A 21,615-nucleotide genomic window follows, 5' to 3' on the forward strand; every position below is an offset into this window, starting at 1 on the left:
TTTTGGTTTTTCCTCACACGTGTCTGAGTTGAGATAAAATGTACATGTCTATCCGGGCCAGGTAGCTCGGTTAGCTAGAGCATCATCCCAATACACCAAGGCTGCAGGTTCCATCCTTGGTTAGGGCACATACAAGAATCAACCAATGAATGCATAAATAAGTGGAACAGCAAATCGATGTTTCTCTTTCCTCTCTCTCTCCCCCCTCCCTTTCTCTTTCCCTCCCTCCCTCTCTCTCCCTTCCATCTCTCTTTAAAAAAAAAATCAATAAACAAAAATTATAACAAAATTTTTAAAAATATATATGTCTAAACTAAGATTGGTTTTAATTTAAAGTTTAAGTGTCCATGAATGGTGGCAACAGCATCCTTAAAGTATAAGGAGAGTGTTTGTCTTCCATTTCCTTCCATGTTATTATTTCTAAAGATATTTGAAAGTTGGCTTTAGTATTAACTTAGGATTTTTTGAGCTTATAAGCAAGAACAATACAGTATCTATCAAGTGGGGCAGAAAGGCTGTTTCCAAAAGTTAGGGGGAAATGGGCTTGGTATCCCTCGCCTGCATACACACAGACAGGCTCCTGGTTCCAGCTGCCCACCGGAGCGTGTGAGGTTGATGTCATCTAGGTAGTTGCTGAGAAAACCAATAAACGTTGGGTGACATCAAAACCATGAGCACGGGGACCAGCCCAGCGTTTACCTCAAGGCCATGTCAGGGTTCATGTTTCTGATTCTTCATTCTAGAGGTCCAGTGCAGTAGCAGCCATGGAATCCCTGTTTCAGACTCCTGTCCTTCTCTCTCCATTTTTACTTTGAAAAATGCAGGAAACGCCCAGAGCTGCTGGGGGTTGGAATTTTTCATGCAGCATCTATGGGGAAAGTGGCCCCGTGTATATTTGCACTTAAAGGAACACGCGTGTCGGTGCTGCTAAGGACCTGGTATGTTTTTTCCACAGGGCTCTGAGCTTTTTCACTTCAGAGTGTCCATCATTCCGGGAGTCACTTTCTGTAACTTGGTGGAAGAGTTTCAGGTACGGTCACTATACAGATGTCAAATGGGGCGACGGCTGAGGAAAGAACACGGCGAGCAGCAGCCCAAAGGACACTGGAGATTAAACGTGGCAGAGTTTGTGTGATGGGGGGGCTTGGAGACAGGGGTCCTGAAGGGTGGTGGCGACATTGTCAGGAATGATGCAGCCAGGGCGCGTGGCAGGTGGCAGGGCCCATGGGTGCTGGGGGAGTTTTCAGAGGTGCCTGCATTTATTGTCGCCCCCTCTCGCCTGCCGTGTTGAGCTGGGTTTTGTGACTTTCAGCGCCCCTCCCCTCCCCCCCTTTCCCGCAGACTCGTGTCCCTAACGCTGCGGATCCCAGCGCCGTCCTGCCTTAGGGTAGGCACACTGCGAGGGTAAGGCCTTAACTACCCCAAAAGCTATCAAGACCTAAAGAGTCTGGAACCAAAATCAGTCTCCCCAAAGCACCCCGTGGTGGGCAGTGACTCATTTCTGCTTGTTCAGAGAATGACAGCCGCTGCCGGTGGGGAACAGGAAGGAAGGACGACTTGATTGAACTGGCTGCCCATTCACTGTCAAACACCGATACATTACCAATAACAAAATCACCCCCCCACCCCCGTCCATCTGCTGCCCTGGCCCTGCCCCAGGCCAGCCCCCCGCCTGGCTCCCACCTGGGTGCTGAGAGGCCAGGCCGCAGTGCAGGGCCTACGACCCCAGGGCGGGCCCCCGCCAGATGGAGGGACTAGGGACCGCGCACTGGCCACATGAGACGCCCCGGAGGGAATGCCCATTATTTCCTCCTCCCTCTCTTCACCTTTGTTCCAAAGGCAGCCTGTTGCAGGGACATCACAATAGTACAGGGGGCTCAGCTCTCTCCCCAGAGCCTGGAAAAGGGCCCCTGGCGTGGGGGGCACCAAGAGGGGAGCGCGGGGACGGAGGTCCCTGGTTCTGCGCGTGAACTGGCACAGGCTCCAGCAGCGCACCGTGTGCACACACCTGAGAAGCAGAGCGAAGGCTTCGAAACAAAGCTACGCCCTCCACAGCACGCATGTTCCAGAATAGCCCGAGGGGCGCGGGAACCGGGGACGTGCGACAGCGAGGAGAGGCTCTGACCCCTGACCCGACGGGGCCACCCACACACAGCCAGGCACAGCTTGTGATGGCCACTCGACCGGTACAACTGGCTGCTAAAACAGAGAGAAAATCAACGTCTGCCAGAGAATTTTTAACAGAAACCAGAGTCTCACAACACAGTATCTTAAATATCCAGGCTACAATCCAAAATTACTCAATATACCAAGATCTGAGGAAATAGAATCCATTCTGCAGAGAAAGGAAAATCAGCAAGTGACAACAAATGGAATTATCAGAAAGATATTTTAAACCAATTATCATAATCATTTTCACATAAACGGAAAAGGAGACATTTTCAGTAGAGAAATAGAAGCCCTATAAAATGAACAAAATGGAAACTTTAGAGCTGAAAATCCAACATTTAAATTTTTTTAAATCACTGGATGGACTCAATAGCAGAATGGATGTGGCAGAGAAAAAAAAAAATGCATTTGAAAATAAATCAGTAGAAATCTAACGTGAAGAACAAAGATTTTTAAAAGAATAGCCTCAGAGACCTATGTGGCAATATCAAAAGGTCTAACATTTATTCATGCCACCAGAGTCCATGAAGGAGAGGAAAAAGAGTTTGGTGAAAAAAAAATTTTTTAAAGAAATAGGGCTGAAAATTTGGTGATGACATATATTTAAAGGTGATTTTTAAAATTTATTATATATCTTTATTGATTTCAGAGAGAGGAAGGGAGAGGGAGAGAGAGAAACATCAATGATGAGAGAGTCATTGATCGGCTGCCTCCTGCACGCCCCCCACTGGGGATCGAGCCCCAACCCGGGCATGTGCCCTGACCGGGAATCAAACTGCGATCTCCTGGATCCTAGGTCGACGCTCAACCACTGAGCAACGCCAGCCGGGCAAGACATATACTTATATAGTCAAGAAGCTTAAGGAATCCCAAACAAGATAAACTCAAAGAAATCATGCCTGAACGCATCATAATCAAGCTACAAAATCAAAGGTAAAGGGGAAAAAATCTCTAGAGCAGCCAGAGAAAAACAATCTACATATTGGAACACCAATTTGACTGCAGATTTCTTGTCAGAAACCAAAGAAGCTACAAGAAGGTTGTGTAACATCTTTTTTCTTTTTTTTCTTTTTTTAATATGTCTTTATTGACTTCAGAGAGAGGAAAGGAGAGGGAGAGAGAAACATCAATGATGAGAGTCATTGATCTGCTGCCTCCCGCACGCCCCCTACTGGGGATCGAGCCCGCAACCCGGGCATGTGCCCTGACGGGGAATCGAACCCCGGTCGCCTGGATCCTAGGTCAATGCTCAACCCCTGAGCCGCGCCCGGCCGGGCTGAGTAACATCTTTAATGTGCTGCGGTGGGGTGGGGTGGGGGAAGGACTGTCAATCCAGGATTCTATATCTAGTGAAAATATCCTTCAGAAATGAAAGAAAAATTAAGGCATTTTCAGATAAAGGAAATGAAGATAATCCACTGTAGACAGAACTTCTCTAAAAAAATGCTTAAGGAAGTTCTTCATGCTAAACAGAAGTATCAGCATAGGAAAATGAAACTTCACAAATACAGAAAGAACCACAGCAACGAATAAAAGTAAGAGGGAAGTAACTGCAGTTAACAAAGGAAGAGAATCACTAAGAAATAGTTTTAAAAGAGTGTAAAGTTTCTTAGGAGAGTTGAAACCTGGTTGTGAAAGTATCCTAAGACAATGGAATGCAAAGCATGATCTTGGACATTTTGGGGATAATCGATGAGATGATAGCATTTTCTCAGTGTTAATTTTTTGATTTTGCAAATTGCACTGTGATTATTTAAGTCAATTCTTTGTATTTCTGAAGTACAAATTGAAGTATTTTGGCAGTCGAGGGACAGTGTGTCTAAAACATACTCTTTTATGATTCTGGGGTTTAACCTTTTTTTTAGACATGGCATAGAATAGTTGGATAGTCAAAGAAGGTTGGAGGGGAAACATCTGAAGAAAAACTCTGTTCAAGAACTTTAGAGGTAGTAGTTTATGTGGAAAATACAGAGTTCAGAGGTGACAGAGATTCCTACTCTTAAAATATCACAGATGGCTTAATTGAGCAAGTGAAATTTTTGTATCATCTGGTAAGGGGACTAAAATTTCATTTTAGGTAGAAATGGGCAAGGAAAGCATTCCAGGTGGAGAGAACAGCAGAAGCAGACACATACATGGGAAAGCGTAAAGCTTCCCCCTTGAATAGTCTATATCCATTTGGCTGGAATGTAAGGTTATGGGTAAGAAAGTGGGTAGGTAAGGTCAAAGTGTAGAAGACCTTGAATGTCAGAGTGAGGACTTTTAAACATTCCTCTCAGCCATGAGAAGCTATTAAACATCGTTTTTAAAAGATGCTCAGGGACTAGCAGATGATCTACAGCAGCCCCATCAGAGGGAGTCGCAGGACTTTTCCTCAAAATGCTGGGACATGGACTTGTTCTTTCCTAATGATACTGAACTAGGAAGCTTGAAGCTCCAGGAGCTGCTGTCAACCACGAGAGCTGTTGGGACATGAGGGGACTTAGCCAACACTGAAGAAGCAGAACGGAGAGATTGAGGGGGAAAAAAAGATTTAATTACAATGGATTGTGGCACAGAAAAGAAAATTGACTTTTGCAATCACATGTAGCACACAATTGTCTCCCTCACTGGTCACAAACAGACTAGATCTTTCTTAATAAAACTAATTATCTGATCTCCTCTGATGATCCAGCTTAAAAGAAAGATTTTTGTTATCTTTCAGAAATGATGCAATGCAGACCACAAGCAGTATATCACATTCAGTATCTAACATTTTTCTATCAAATCCCCAACAATTCCAGTACCACTGGACACATAATCTGAGCCCTGAAGTACAACAGGAGATGGTTAAACCAGCTGATCCCCCACCGTGAGGATATCTTTCCAAATCGGAAAGAATGGTTTCTCACTGCCTTCCATACCAGCTGGCCATATCTACCTTTGCAATTCTGTTGCTTCCAACGCCTACCTCTGGTACCAGCTCTACACGGTCAAGATTCTTTAGTTGCATAAAGCAGCCTCACTTTCAAAGTGCTTTATAGACGGGCTGGTATTTAAGATTACTCTGGCAATGTGATTATGTCCATATGGGTTGACAGCTTGGAAAGGAGGCTATTAGAGTAGCTTATTTATACAAAGTGAGGTAATAAAGCTCTCAGCAGCAGTATCGAAAGTGGATTGGAAATGATGACCCTGAAAGGGACTGTAGGAGAACTGATGGCGTATAGGGACTCTTTCTGAGGAAAGAGGCGCCTCCTTGGGTCACTGGGAGGATGGTGGTACCTTTACCTTGAGTTATACCCTTACCAATCCTTTTTCTTATGAATTAGCATTTTCCCACGTTCCCCACTGTCCTATTTCCATTCAAGTCCACTTTCTTCTACCTCAAAAGATGATCTTGCTTCTTGCTTCACCCAGAAGACATAAGCCGCTGGACTTGAAGCGCGTGGTTCCCACATGCGCCCACTCTACGTTTCACATAAATGGCACCATCCTTAGCCCAAGTCTCAGAGGAAAGGACACCGCTGTGCCTCTCTGTCGATAATCCTCCCTCTCCTCTAGGAACCTGTTCACGAATTACACATTCAGGCAGAGAAACCATTTTGAACACAGAGCAAGTTCCCTATGTCAGCACTGGTATAGAGGATTTCCTGAAGAGAGGATAGCTTGAGAGAGCCCAGGCTTATGCCCTCCGCCTGGAGTGTCACTCCTGCGCCTTGTCTCCTGTGAGCCCGCTTGTTTTTCAAGATCCTGCTCAGGATACGGGGCGCCTGAGGCAGTTGGGCGCGCCCTGCCCCGTTCCCACAGCCCGGCCCGTTCCTCCGGAACCCCTGCAGGACGCTGTCCTGCTCCCCGGGAGTTCTGCCTGCCGGCCTCCGCCACTGACAAGACCGGGAAGGGCACAGGACAATACGGAGACTTCTTATTTCCTCTCTATTGTGTGCAAGCTGCTACTTAACCAAATCACCCAGAGACTGTTTCCAAGCTTTGTGGATGCTCAGTAAGTCTGGGCAGGACTTTCCTAAATGATTAGTAGTGTCCCCACATTGTGGGAACCGTATAAAGCTTAGTGTTTTGGATTATGAGACTCAGAAGCTTAAAGACTTTGCTTTTTCTCTTGCAGATTTATGTCGACGAAGTACCGCTGTCGTTTCCAGGACACACGCTTATTGCCATCGCAACTGCCGTGGTGCTGGGGGGATTGATTTTTATAGCATTTATGTTTCAAATACATAGTGGCTACTCGTTGGAAAGGTACCAAAGGTTCTCTTTCAGAAACAAAATGTAATGACCAAACGTCGGCTCCAGTTAGCTGGCTTGTCGACGAAAATCTGAAGCGTGAATTTAGGGTTCTGATTTTCTCTCTATTTCGTAGTTTTGTTAGACAGTTCCTAGAACAATATATTTAAATGTTAATGTACAAACTAGATAAAATACTATTATAACTCAAAATTTCTCTTTGTCAGTATGTTTGCCACTCTTTTCAATACATAGAAAATTTCTTCTGTTGACTCTTATATAAAGGATTTTTCCTTGAGGTGCTTAGAAAAAGATAAAGTGCCAACCACCTCTGTGTGAGTGGGGCTTTCTGCACTTTCCAGCTTTCCTGACCGGAGCCCATTCTGCAGCGTCTGGTCCCCTGAGCCTCGCTGTCACTGGAGAGGAGAGGAGGGGCTGCCAGGGCAGACAGGTGGTGAAGGAAGCCAACCTTTTAGAGCTTCCCCAGAGTTAGTGGGGAGCATCTGGGTTCCTCAAAGCACTTTCACAAGCAGGCTGTAGCACTAAAGAGAGGCCTCTGTGACCCCATCACGGCGGTGCTGGAAGAACATGCGTCTGGGCCTCGGTTGCTTTACAAAACCCCGAGCCGCATTAGTTCCAGATGAGCCTCTGTGAGCGCTGTCCCAGCGCCTGCTCCCAAGTCGTCAGAACATGGCCCTCCGTCCGAGATCACAGCCTCACCTGGAGAGCTCAGGAGCAGCTCGGCAGCAGCGACGGCTTTGACCACAGGAGACATCCAGTCCAGAAGAGCTGGTTCTGAAGCTGGGAATTGTGGCCGCGCCGTATGTCATGGGCGTTCTTCCGAGAGGCCTGGGAGCAGGGGGATACGAGAATCAGACTCAGGAGCCGGACATCTCCCGTGTGCCATCGCCCTGCCACCTAGCACGGTGCAGATATTGGGCAGGCTTTACATTAGTCAGTCCAATCCCTGAGAACCCCAGCCAGAAGCCTTAGTTAGCCTACCAAATACAGTGTCACCATGACAAGGAACTGAGAACATTTCTTTTTATTTTTATGTCTGTATTGATTTCAGAGAGAGAGAGAGAGAAACATCAATGATAAGAGTCATTGATCAGCTGCCTCCTGCACCCACCCCCCACCCACTGGGGATCAAGCCTGCAACCTGGGCATGTGCCCTGACCAGGAATCCAACCGAGATCTCCTGGATCCTAGGTCAGTGCTCAACTACTGAGCCACGCCAGCTGGGCAACATATTCTTCAGTCTTTGATCAAACATCTCAAAACTCCCAGCCCATAAAAATTTCCCAAGATTTTACAAAAAAAAAAGAACACATCTCTATAACTTGCAATTCTATGGCATAACTTTTCTATTCTGAATATGCTTAACATCCTCCAGTTTATTTTGAGTCAGAATCCACCATTTGACTCAGAGGGGGACACATGGGGAAGTGGCCAAGATTTCGCTGAAGGAAGAATTTAGATGCTATTTGGTTGGCTGAGCATTTAGTCAGTTTTCAAAGCAGCAGCAACCCTCGAATCTCAGCTCACAGTGGCCTATGACCATAAACATGCGGTTCTTGCTCACCGGTCTGTGGATTGGCCTTGGTGGTTCTGCTCAAGGCAGGTCTGTCCCATGTTTGTCCTCTGGAACACAGGCTGAAGAGCAGGACTCACCTGGCAGCTCTTCTCATGGCACAGGACCAGACACCAGAGACCCAGCCAAACCATCTGAACTGTCTAAAGCAAGGGATACATGTCATGCCCACTCGTGGTCCATTAGCCAAATCAAATCACGTGGCCATGCCCAGTACCCGTGGGACAGGGATGTAAATGTCACTCTCATTCTAAACGTCAAGTTTCAGGATCCCACTCTTACCTGGTTGCTTCATTGTCTATTGCCCTGTGAACAACTCCACAATTTAGTGGCTTAAAACAACAACCATTTTATTCACTCAAGGTGGTATAGTCTGGGCGGGGCTTAGCTGGGTGGTTCTGCTGGTCTTGCCACTGGTCATTTGTGCATGGCCTTCAGCGGGCAGGTTGGCTGGGGACTGGGCTCAGCTGAGCTCCTGGTGTCTGAGCTTTTCTCTCTCTATGTGGTCCCTTTGAAAAGGGCTCTCCCTTTTCAAAAGACCTCCCCACATGGCCTCTCTATGTAGCTTCTCTACCAGGTCATATGGAGCCCTTATATGACCACTCAAGGCTCCTAAGGATGCAAAAGGGGAAGCTGCCACCCTTAGGCCTAGTGCCGGCACAATTTCCTCCACTGGCTAAAGGATGTCTAGCCCAGATTCAAGGTAAGAGGACTATGCATGCTCACGAATATCCAGAGGGGAGGTTCACTGAAGGCCAACGCAACAGAATACCAGAAACAACCCCCCTCAGCAAGGCCAGGATCCTTTGCATGCTGGGGCTGGAATGCCCAAGGCGATTTCCTAACTCCCTACCAGGCTCCCCAGCTGGTTTGGCTGGAACAGCTGGGGGCTGGCCGGGTATCTGTCCCCCCACAGAGGTGGCTCAGGCTTAACTCACAGACTTGTGGTATCATAGTAACTGCGCTTCTTAGGTGGAGGTTGGCTTCCAAAACACAAAAATGGGAGCTGCCAGGTTTTCTTTAATACTTAGACTGTGAGGTCTCAGAATGTCACTCCTGCTTCATTCTATTGGTCAAGGTGGTCCCAGGGCCAGCCCAGATGTGAAGGGAAGAGAAATACACAGGCATCTCTTTTGAGTGGCAAGACTGCATTGCAAGAGCCTAAGGGTCAGGAGGAATTGTTGCAGCCACCTTTGGACATGTAATCTGCCACTTAGATGTTCATCGAAGAAACCTACTTGGGCTGTGACCTCAGCGAGCAGCCTACCTGGGAAACCCACACATCGGTTCTGTAGCAGCTTTTCCTCGTCTCAGCTTGGGGACACAGGCAGCGAAAGCGCCATTCCGAAGGTCACAAAGTAGCTCTGGCCAAGACTATTTTGTCTAGACCAATAATTTTGAAATTCGAGTTTCTCTGCACCACAGAAACAACCATTCAAACCTGAAGAACCAATATCCCTCTTTCAGCATCCACCCTCCGCTTCCAGCCCCCCGCATTCAGGTCACACTCAGCGGGCCCGTGACCCTGTACACCCCAGGCAGCCCCAGGCTGCAGGGGCAGGTGTTCCCGGCCTGACATTTTCACACACTGCCACTGTGCCTAAGCCCCACCCCGCCACCACTTCCATCCCTGGGTCTCCAGTTCGAGTTAAAAATCCGCAGCGAGAACCGGCTGGAGCCTGAAGCAGATGGTTACCGAGATGGGTCAGCTGTGGTCGGGACAGGGTCGAGCAGCTCAGACCTGGCCCTGCTGTTCCTTAGGACCATCCCCAAAGAAGAAAACCATTTTCCAGCCTGGCAGCGCGTCCACGGGTGGGGAACAGGAAACGTCGGTGCAGCCTGTGGAGAGGAGAGGACGTGGGACAGTGAAAATGGGAGCCCTGGGCCCACTGCGCGGCTCTGCGCTGGACGGGAGGGGACAGAGCTGGGGCTGGTGGGCAAGGCTGGGGGGGACAACATCCCTCCTTCCGCCTCAAGGCAGTGCGCACCCCACGGCCGGTCAACGTCAGGCCTTCTCCCCTGCAGCTCCCAGTGCGCAGCCGTGGCCCAGGAGGGGGGACAGGGTGCAGCTTGTCCCTCGGCTTAGCGCTTGGGTTTATCCACCGCTCCCCAACCCTGCTGGTGTGAGGGGCAAATACTGAGTGACAGGTGATGTCCTGAGCACTGAGGCGGGCGGCTGGTAAATGCCACCCAGTGTCTTTAGCACTTCTGCCTACCGTGGAGTTCGGAGCCGGTCCCAACGCCCACAGCTACCCAGCAATGCTCCCCTGCCTGCCTGCTCCTGCCCTGCTGCTCCTGCCCTGCCAGCTCCTCCCCTGCCAGCTCCTCCCCTGCCTGCTCCTGCCCTGCCTGCTCCTCCCCTGCCAGCTCCTCCCCTGCCTGCTCCTGCCCTGCCAGCTCCTGCCCTGCCTGCTCCTGCCCTGCCTGTTCCTCCCCTGCCTGCTCCTGCCCTGCCAGCTCCTCCCCTGCCTGCTCCTGCCCTGCCTGCTCCTCCCCTGCCTGCTCCTGCCCTGCCTGCTCCTCCCCTGCCTGCTCCTGCCCTGCCAGCTCCTGCCCTGCCTGCTCCTGCCCTGCCAGCTCCTCCCCTGCCTGCTCCTGCCCTGCCAGCTCCTCCCCTGCCTGCTCCTGCCCCGCCAGCTCCTCCCCTGCCTGCTCCTGCCCTGCCAGCTCCTCCCCTGCCTGCTCCTGCCCCGCCTGCTCCTCCCCTGCCTGCTCCTGCCCTGCCTGCTCCTCCCCTGCCTGCTCCTGCCCTGCCAGCTCCTGCCCTGCCTGCTCCTGCCCTGCCAGCTCCTCCCCTGCCTGCTCCTGCCCTGCCAGCTCCTGCCCTGCCTGCTCCTGTCCTGCCTGTTCCTCCCCTGCCTGCTCCTGCCCTGCCAGCTCCTCCCCTGCCTGCTCCTGCCCTGCCAGCTCCTGCCCTGCCTGCTCCTGCCCTGCCAGCTCCTCCCCTGCCTGCTCCTGCCCTGCCAGCTCCTGCCCTGCCTGCTCCTGTCCTGCCTGTTCCTCCCCTGCCTGCTCCTGCCCTGCCAGCTCCTCCCCTGCCTGCTCCTGCCCTGCCAGCTCCTGCCCTGCCTGCTCCTGCCCTGCCAGCTCCTCCCCTGCCTGCTCCTGCCCTGCCAGCTCCTCCCCTGCCTGCTCCTGCCCTGCCAGCTCCTCCCCTGCCTGCTCCTGCCCTGCCAGCTCCTCCCCTGCCTGCTCCTGCCCTGCCAGCTCCTGCCCTGCCTGCTCCTGCCCTGCCAGCTCCTCCCCTGCCTGCTCCTGCCCTGCCAGCTCCTCCCCTGCCTGCTCCTGCCCTGCCAGCTCCTCCCCTGCCTGCTCCTGCCCTGCCAGCTCCTGCCCTGCCTGCTCCTGCCCTGCCAGCTCCTCCCCTGCCAGCTCCTGCCCTGCCAGCTCCTGCCCTCCTGCTCCTCCCCTGCCTGCTCCTCCCCTGCCTGCTCCTCCCCTGCCTGCTCCTCCCCCGCCTGCTCCTCCCCCGCCTGCTCCTCCCCCGCCTGCTCCTCCCCTGCCTGCTCCTCCCCTGCCAGCTCCTCCCCTGCCTGCTCCTCCCCTGCCTGCCTGCTCCTCCCCTGCCAGCTCCTCCCCTGCCAGCTCCTCCCCTGCCTGCTCCTCCCCTGCCTGCTCCTCCCCTGCCTGCCTGCTCCTGCCCTGCCAGCTCCTCCCCTGCCTGCTCCTCCCCTGCCTGCTCCTTCCCCGCCTGCTCCTCCCCCGCCTGCTCCTCCCCCGCCTGCTCCTCCCCTGCCTGCTCCTGCTCTGCCTGCTCCTTCCCCACCTGCTCCTCCCCTGCCTGCTCCTGCCCTGCCAGCTCCTGCCCTGCCTGCTCCTCCCCTGCCCTCCTGCTCCTCCCCTGCCTGCTCCTCCCCCACCTGCTCCTGCCCCGCCTGCTCCTGCCCTGCCTGCTCCTCCCCTGCCAGCTCCTCCCCGCCTGCTCCTCCCCCGCCTGCTCCTGCCCTGCCTGCTCCTGCCCTGCCTGCTCCTCCCCCGCCTGCTCCTCCCCCGCCTGCTCCTCCCCCGCCTGCTCCTCCCCCGCCTGCTCCTCCCCCGCCTGCTCCTGCCCTGCCTGCTCCTGCCCTGCCTGCTCCTCCCCCGCCTGCTCCTCCCCCGCCTGCTCCTGCCCTGCCTGCTCCTGCCCTGCCTGCTCCTCCCCTGCCTGCTCCTGCCCTGCCTGCTCCTCCCCCGCCTGCTCCTCCCCCGCCTGCTCCTGCCCTGCCTGCTCCTGCCCTGCCTGCTCCTCCCCTGCCTGCTCCTGCCCTGCCTGCTCCTCCCCCGCCTGCTCCTGCCCTGCCAGCCTCCACCTCCCAGCCTTTTCTTCTTCCTGTTCCTGCTCCAATGATAAATGTAAACAACCCTGTGAGGATCCTCCTATACCTTTCTTTCAGTTCATATGTGCTCCTCCCTGCCAACCCATTGCAGATTAGTCGGATGGCCACGCAAAGATTGACTCTGAAAGCAAGGGAATGATTGCCGGCTCTATTCGCAGTAGAATGGTACTTTTTCCATGTGAAAAAAAAAAATTATACTACAACATCTGTTAAGTAGACCTTATATCTTCAAATGCTTGCTTGGGTGGAAGACCTTGACCTCAGCCTTTTCAGTAAGACCTATGCATTTAAACCTCCTATTAAGGTGGCCGCTGTCCTGCTCATAGACACAGCCAGCTTCACCCTCCACCTCACCTCAGCTTTAACCCGCACTCATTGGCACTGTGTGTCCACGCCGTTTCGGTATCTGTAGGGAAAAGCATAGAATTCAGACAACAGTCATTGCCTGTGAAGAGTTGCTTAGTTAGGTTTTATGAGTAAATTTTGGTTAGTTCCATATTCAAAACAGGGCTATTCTCATGCATATTTTTTATTGTTACATTCTAGTTAAAAGATATTAGCATAATTGGCACACCTTTATAAACCGTGAGGAACATAGACAAATACCCGGTGATGGCCAGCCTTGTTCCGTTGGTGGTAACCAGGCCTCCCCCTTCTGGTACGGCAAACCTTTCCCCCTTTGATCAAGACCTAGGAAAACGCTCGTGCTCAGGAGGGTCAGAGCAGCAGCTCGCGGTCCTGGGGGTGCTTGTGCGCATGTGCCCCGGGCCTGTCATGAGGGAGGCCTCCTCTCCCACGCTGGAGAGGATGCTGGTTAACTGTGCTCACTGCAAACTTCTGGATGTGTTGAAGCAGAGGTTTCTTTTTCTGAGGGTAAGGAACTTGTCTGGCAGAGAAAAGTTATGACCAGAGTCTTCCTGCCTCTAGACTTGTAACTCGACCATCGTGGAACATTCTTGCATTCCTAGAATAAACCCTACTTGATTGTGATGTTTTATTTTCTAATACACTGCTGAGTCTGGCTAACTAATAACTTATTCTGTACTTTACGACTGTGAGTGGAACTGAAATGAGCCTATAATTTTCTTTTCTGGAACTGTCTGTATCTGGTGTTGGCATAAAAGTTGTTCAATCATAAAATGAGTTTGGCAGCCGCCCCCTTCTCTTCTAAGGCCTGGGCTGTGTGTCCCAGAGAGATGTCCTAAACTCGCTGCGATACTGACAACGGGCCTCCCTGGGCTGCGCTCTTCTTTCTACTTTATCCAACCTCCTGCATTTACTAATTTTTAATTTTACTGAGGATATTTTTTTCTTCTTTTTTAATCCTCACCTGAGGATATTTTTTCAGAGGGAGTGGAAGCGAGAGAGACATCGATGTGAGAGAGGCACATGGATTGGTTTGGTTGCCTCCGGCACGCACCCAGACCGGGGCTGGGGACCGAGCCTGCAACCGAGGTGTGTGCCCTTGGCCAGAATCAAACCCGGGACCCTTCCGTCCAAAGACCGACACTCTAACCACTGAGCCAAACTGGCCAGGGCATGAGTATTATATTTTTCATTCCTGTTTTCTACCCCAATGCCTTCTAGAAACATTTTTCTCTGGGTTTTCCAGCTTATTACTTTGTTCTTCAGGCTTCAGTCTGACCATTTATTTCCACAGATTGAGTTTCTTGACGATACTGTGCACTTATTTGGCAAATATTTGTTGTGTCAGGCACTGTTCTGGGCACCCACTAATGTATATAGACCTTTACAAGGGATACCGAGCAGGTCTTTCCCCTCAGCGATGGAAGGGACATTTTGTTTCTTAGTTAAGCCCCTGTTTTATTAGAACAGACATGTTTATTTGCAGTACTGCTGTTTTTTATTTTATTTTTATTCTATACTAAAGATGCCTCTCTTTTTTTTCTTATACCGTAATATAGAGTGTCCCCCCCACCAAATATATACACTTTTAACAGCTGATTTCTATTATATTTTGAAAATGAAATGGATTTTAATAAACACTGCCTTTATAATTATTCAAAGTGTATATACACCTTGGAGGGACACCCTGTATATATTTCAGCTCTGAGGTGCCCATTTTCTTTCATTTTGGGATTTAAAAACAACATGTACATCATAAAGCAACAAAACTTTCAGATTCTCATAGTCGCTTTAACTGAGTAGAGAGGACTTGCTCCTGTTCATTCATAATAAATAAACAGGCGACGCTGACTCGGTTGCTTGCTTAGCATGCTGTGTCCCGGCACACGCTAGCGCTGCGGCTGTGAAGAGGCAGAGAGCATGTCCTCCCCCTTACGGGGCCTGGGGTCTGCGAGGCGGGGCAGACACACTCACTTTAACCAAAAATGCTCAGGCACAGTGCCATCGCGAAGAAGTGGTGACCCACAGGAACAAATGGGAAGGGAAGAGAGATTTAAAGTCAACAGCACTAGCCAGCAGTTGGGGTGGGGGAAGGCTTGGCCTGTCCATAATTACCAGGGACCCGTGCACACGGGAGGTGGGTCTTGATGTGAAGAAGGGAGGGTGTGGACCCGTGGGAACAGTAGGTTGTCATTGGTTTTGCTTTTTCCCTGTGGCGTTTTCCAGGTTACGGTCCCACTGTGAATAACACTGGGGCCCTGCTAACTTCCTAGAGATGAAGAGACTCATAGGATGGAAAGCCCTCCCACCCACGGTAATGCTGGCGTCATCATGGCCCTCTTCGTCATTTTTATCAAACTATGTCCCTTCCCCGAGCACTTTACAGACCGAAAGAGTGGTGCTTGAAACTCTGTTTATTGCTAACATTTTCTTTAAACAGGTGCCATTAAGATTGGAAACCCTTTTCCCCGCTGATGCTACCTGGTTGACTGGTCCTCCAAGAGAAAAAAGCAGTCATAATACAGGTAGAAGTGATTTGCGTCACTTCTCTCATAAGTGGGTTATATTTGAATGCTAATAATACATGCATTGAGATTTATTTTTGATTAAACTATTTTGAACCAAATTTTGCAGTTGATAAAAAGGTTAGTAATTGGTTTTAATCACTTTGCAATGTTAAACTTAAAACATTTCAGACTAAATACCTTCGTGGGAGGATATCTACTAAAAGAGTGTCATATCACCTAACTTCCTAATACTACAAATATTTCAATTTGTTCTTCTCAGTTTTTAATTCAGCATCTCTGTATGGCCCAATAGATTAATTTCAAATAAAAATTTTTATTAAATGGAGTAAATTTATATAATCTTCCAAATGATAAAGGGAATGATAGTTTTAAGGGTTCCTTTAGTTGTAAAGGAGCAACAAGGAACAGAAAACTTTGGATGTAAGGTATTTAAGTTGTCAGTTTTATTCAGAATGAAAGGCAGTGTGGCAAAGAAGAGTAATATGGAATCTGTCATTTGAGGAACTAATCATTTGGAGTTATGGAAGTTCTGAGATGTACAGGATGTTAAGATCATAAAATAAAATCTAATGAGAATTGGCTAAGATTGAAAACATAAGGCCAGCTAGTGTTAATGAGAACAGCTCTTTGAGTATAGGTTGGTAGAATCTGACCGTAAGGTAGCTTGGCAATATATTTTATAAACTCTGGATATATTCATCCCTTTGTTCTAGTAGTTCCACTTGAATGAATTTATCCTAATAAAATAACCTTAACTAAACACTAACCATTAGGAAGAAGCAGGGTTGATATTCAAAGATTTAAACAACCACAGCGGCATAGGGCCTATCAGTCAGCGTGAACACCTACCTGATAGAAGAGTCGCTGTTTGTCAACAGCCACTTTCCTCACACTGATGCATACATGTGAGCCAAATGCCAGCCCGTGTATGAGGGTGTTCCCCGCAGGATTGTTAGAACAATCAGTTAGAAACCACTTAATGTACAACAATAGGAAACTGGTTAAATTGGTGGTGATACATCCATATGGTAGAATAGAATGAAGTCAGGATTTTTAAGAAAATGACATAATGAACTTGTCTTAATGCAGAGTTAAGGAATACAATACTTATAAAATACTATACACTGTATGATCCAAATATACAGTACAACCCAATTTTTATTTAAAACACATAAACTGAGAAAATAGACTGTAAAATTACTAGCAGTTTTATGCTGGGTAAGAAAACAACAGCTGTTTCCAATTTTTTAAGTTTTGTAAATTTTTACAACAAACTTGTACTAATTTTGGAAAAGACAAATGTATTTAACGATATTATGAGGAGAGAATTTTTGATATTTTGTGTTTTCTCTAGGGAACCAGGCTTTGTTTGGAAACATTGGTGATGAAAAAAGTGTGGCGATTCCTGGGCACCGTGATTCCTGGTTATAGCTTCCTCATTACTGAACTTAGGGATGAGCGGGAAGCTCCAGTGCCTGCCACAGTGCCTAAAAGAGTGCCAGGTGCAAAGATCTTTCCACCAAAGACTTGATCCTTCTAGGACTTTAGACTTCGAAATGGCAGTAAATGGTTGGTTCATTCCAGCAAATGTCAGCATCGGATTCAAAAGACTTCTACAGAGTGAAACGGCCTTGTGTACATTCATCTGGAGCCATTTCAGGGTTTCAGCTTTAAAACCATCCCTGCTGGTAAAGATGAGCTTGCTACATGTACTCTATCGTTCACACCTACCCCAGCTTTATTCCAAAATATATTTACTACGTTTACTAGATGCACAATGAAATTTGGTTGATTTTAGATTAATTCTAGCAGTTATGATTCCTTCTGAGAGGACATTTTTCTTATTCTCTTGAATTTTCAAAATTCTTTCATATAAAAGTGCTGTTATTATTTTCATACATAGGTGACTTTTTAAAAACAGCTTTATTAAAATATAATTTATGCACCATAAAACTGACCCATTTAAAGCATATGATTCAGTTATTTTTAGCATTTAGAGAGTTGGACAACCATCACTATGATCTAAGTTTAGAATATATCCCAACAGCAGTCATTCTGTACTTCAAGCCCTAAGCAACCACCAGTCTACTTTCTGTCTGCGGAGTTGCTTTTTCTGGACATTTCATATACATCACTTAGCATGATGTTTTCAAGTTTCATTTCTTTTTCTTGTTCAGTCATCTTATACTGTTATGGATAATACCACATCCTTGCCAACACTTTCTATTGTCTGTCTTTTCATTATAGACATCCTAGTGGGTGTGAAATGGTGTCTCAGTGTGATTTGCATTTGCATTTGCCTAATGACTATGATGTTGAAAGTCTTTTCATGTGCTTTTTAACAATTTATATAACCTTTGGGAAGATGTCTCTTTGTTGAAAAGACCGTTCTTTCACAGCTGATTTTATAAAAGAAAAATTTAGTATGTATCTCCATTATTTAAAAAAAAAATGTAAACTTTTAGATGGCCTAAAAAATATAGAAAGAAATAAGAGGGGAAAAAAATTAATATTGCTACTATCTAAAGACAACTACTTTTCACTGTTAGAATATACAGTTTATGCATATCTATATTTAACTTAATTTGCATAGCATTGTGCTCTAGATTTTATTGTTTCTTTTATCGCTCAGTATTTTGCTTTGTGCACATCTAGTCTCTTGCTTCTAACTAGTACATAGTGATCCTATGATAAATATGCATTGACCACATTTTAACCATTTCCTTAACGATCAAATCTAGATTGCCTCCAATTTCCATGACCATAAACATTGCCACCGCCCCAAGCAAACCAGTACACGTCACCTGCAGGGCATGAGTGGCAATTTCCCTGATATATACCTAGAAGCGAAGTTGCTGAATCACAGAGAATTTGCATTCTGCATTTCAGTATCTCCAAGTGGTTGTTTCTAGAATGCCCTTTCCGCTTTATACTTTCAGTAGAGCTGCAGGGGTTCCCATGTACCCCATCTTATCCAACACTTAGCAGCACACCTCTTTTTCTTGTCTTCTGGTGGGTATAACATGGTGTCTGTTGTTTCAAAATGTGCCTTCCTGATGACTAGTGAGCTTGAGCCTCCTTCAGGCACCTATTAGCTGCTCAGGCTCCCCACTCTGCTGATTGCCTTGACCGTCTGCTGCTGAATTGTCTGTCGAGTGTTGTGCTTTCTTTCCTTGGTAATTTGCTTTAGCCCCTTAAATATTGAGTGGCTTCCACTGTTTTGATCATAATTTTGATAGGAAGTATATTTTATATCACAACCAACACATACACTTTATATAATACATTTATTATACATAAAGAACATACATAAATATATTTTTAATTATAGTATATATTGATATCAATATTTAATTATATATTAAATATGTGGTTAATTATATATTAATATGTATTAATATACTATATGTGCATCTGTAAATATATATTCCCATCCAATATACACTAGATGTAGGAGTAAATCGAGTCCGTGGCTGGGAGCGGGGGCGCTCTGCTGCTTCTCACCAATATACACTAGATGTAAACATGTATATTTTAAAGTTGACATTTTTATTTACATAATATAAACAAAAGGTAAATGAGTATAATCCCCTAATACTTGTTATGCACTGTTCTATTCTACTTTCTTTTTTTTTTTAAACTTTTTAAAAATGCTGATTGTAATCCACTGAAGTTGAATTTATCACCCAACAATGGTTTACAATCATAGTCTAAAATCAGTTGTCTTGATGTAATCCCTGATCCGTTAGAAGTTTGCAAACATCTCCCAGTCCATCATGTCTGTTAATTTTGCCAATGGGTACAGTGTTTATCAGAAGTCTTTAACTTTCATGTACTAAAACCCCTATCCATTATTTGAGTCTTGGTTAGGAAATTTCCCTCCACTTCTACTTCTACTTCAAGTGCATATATTTTCTTCAGTTCAATTTAAAATTTTACCTAATTCAATTTTGAATTTAGGTAAATTCAGTCTGAGACCCACCTTATTTATTTATTTATTTATTTATTTATTTATTTATTTATTTAAATATATCTTTATTAATTTCAGAGAGAGAAAGGAGAGGGAGAGAAGGAGATAGAAACATCAATGATGAGAGAGTCATTGATTGGCTGCAGCCCGCAACCCGGGCATGTGCCCTGACCGGGAATCGAACCCTGATCACCTGGATCCTAGGCCGATGCTTAACGGCTGAGCCACGCCCGGTCGGACAAGACCCACCTTTTTAATTTAATGTAAGATGGGGATTCAACTTTATTTTCTTTATTTTTCTCCATAAAGTGAGCAAATTTGCCCAATGCCATCACTTTTTTTTTTTTACTATTCTTTTCTGGTATCTTATATCAGATTCCCACAAAACATAGGTTTATTTCTGTTTCTTGGTTCATTTGTTGATTTTGCACTAGTACTGTATTGTTTGGTCACTTTTTTATGTGATGTATATCAAAGATAAAAATCAGACAAGTAAACAGGCTGATTTTTTTCAGGAACTTGGGGGGTCATCCAAGATGCAAAGATCAGAGTGTGTCGGGAGGTGGCTTTGCCTTAGCCTTTTACAGAAAGGAGTAAACAAATTCGGAGGGGCTGATTTGTAGTTGGGGTTGTTTTTCAAGCAGAAGTCTCCATCAGTTATGCGAACAGGAAATGTTTTTTCTCTGTGGTTAGCTAGTGTCAGGGGACAGAGAGTTTTAATCTTAGCAAATCAATCCTGAGACAAAGATTGGGAAGTCAGATGGTCAGTGTCTGGCCTTGTCAGTAGGTTCAGGCAAAAGGAGAAAGGTCTGTATTTGGCCTTGTCATTGCCCCTCTTGTTCAAGACAAACATCATCTGTCCTAGAGCAATCTTAGGGATTAGAGTAATTTCCGTGGGGTTTTGGTCAAGGCTCGGGGACTTGTCCATGGGGTCGGCAGTTTCTTGGCATTCTCCTTGGAGCAATAGCTGAGCCATCTGTTGAGCTCTGATGGTGGTCTGACGCTGAGAACGTGTTCTGGAGACAAGGCATTTAATTAGGAGGAATTTGTAAGAGAGAGCAGAAAACTCATTAGTCGAGAATGTATTACGAGATAAAAGCAAGACTCTAGATCTGCGGGAGCCAGTGTAGTGACTCCAGGAAACCGCGTGGAGAGGGCCTTCCTGGCGGGGTCAGGGCGCTGGAGGCGATATCGTGAATTTCTCGGTTAGCGTCTCAAATGTCCTGGCTTAAGATGCAGAGTCAGGGAGGTTTAGGGCAGTGATGTGCAAAAACGGGGGCCCTGAATGATTGTAGGTAAATGAAGAAAAGGGAAGAACACGATAGGGGCAGAAATAAGAGGAGGAAGGGAAGGCATGGCTCCGGAAAGTCCTGCATCCAACAAGCAATAGAAAATAAAGTGATGATAAACACATGGAGGAGGCCTGCGGGGGAGACCGGACGGGAGAATCCCAGGGAATTGTGTCCCAGGGTTGGGTAGAAGCTGACTCCCTTGTGATGTCACCTACTAGTTCCAAAATTAGCGAGAAAGCAGTCTGTCTCACGTCATTATCTGCTTCTGGGAGTTCTCAAAAGAGCCTCAGTGTAAAGTCTCCTTTTGGGGTGAATTTCCCCAAATTCAAAATAACACTTGTGGGACATCTGTAATATTTTAAATAAAAATAAAATAAAAAATAAAATAACCCTTGTATTTTTAAAATTGTGAGACATGAACACCAGATTGACACCTGCCAGCTTTTCCACAGTCTGGATGGCTAGGAGAGCAGTCTGAGGTTCCTCCCAGCTGGGACCAGGAGTGGTCTTCTGGTGGCGTCCCTTCCAGGAGACTAGGTCTTCATCCTGAAGATGGGCTGAGGTGGGACGTCCGGGGCAGAGGCAGATTGGAACTGTTGGTAATAGGTATGAATGTATTGAACAGGAGCTTGGTAGGTCTTAAGAACATAGGTCGGATCAGATTTGAATCCCCTGTACTCCCGCAAGAGTAAGGCATCCTCATAGTTATTTTATAAAGAGATGATGAACGCTGAGAGGAGATTGAGGATGAGGGACCATCAGGGCCAACGGCAAGACTTTGGGCCAAGCCAGGTGAGCTCGGCGGAGTTTGGCTGCTTGGAGCGTAAGGGCTCCACTGGCCCATGTTCTGTTTTGTGAGAATTAAGGATGGTGAGGACAGCGGAGTTTTTGGGCTCACTGACTATCTTGAATAGCCTTCGCAAGAGAGTTCTGCCATCACTAGAGAGGGGCCAAGGGGCTCCCCAAGTGGAGCAGCTCAGCGCGAGCTGCGGCAGCGGCCTGCTTGCAGGGAAAAGCTCCCGGGATTCTTCTCAGGACGCAGACTATGGTGAGAGCACATTTGTACCCGAGACGGCGGGAGTTTAATGAAACCCACCCGGTGGGGAAAGGGCCTGAAGGAGCTAGCTGTCATTTTGCCCCGTTTTCACCAGAATGACGC

General features: G+C 47.4%; 1 protein-coding gene across 1 annotated transcript in view; it reads left to right on the forward strand.

Annotated features, from left to right (window-relative positions):
- CATSPERB (catsper channel auxiliary subunit beta) overlaps positions 1-7,189 on the forward strand; it is a 65,558-nt gene extending 58,369 nt beyond the window's left edge. The window contains exons 25-27 of the mRNA XM_087826737.1: positions 956-1,030; positions 6,275-6,405; positions 7,057-7,189. Of these exons, the coding sequence (XP_087682863.1) occupies positions 956-1,030; positions 6,275-6,405; positions 7,057-7,189 (339 nt within the window). The remainder of the gene's footprint in view (positions 1-955; positions 1,031-6,274; positions 6,406-7,056) is intronic.
- Positions 7,190-21,615: the final 14,426 nt, after the last annotated feature.

The sequence above is a fragment of the Miniopterus natalensis genome, chromosome 1, assembly GCF_054644295.1.
Source record: "Miniopterus natalensis isolate mMinNat1 chromosome 1, mMinNat1.hap1, whole genome shotgun sequence".
NCBI classification, from domain to species: Eukaryota; Metazoa; Chordata; class Mammalia; order Chiroptera; family Miniopteridae; genus Miniopterus; species Miniopterus natalensis.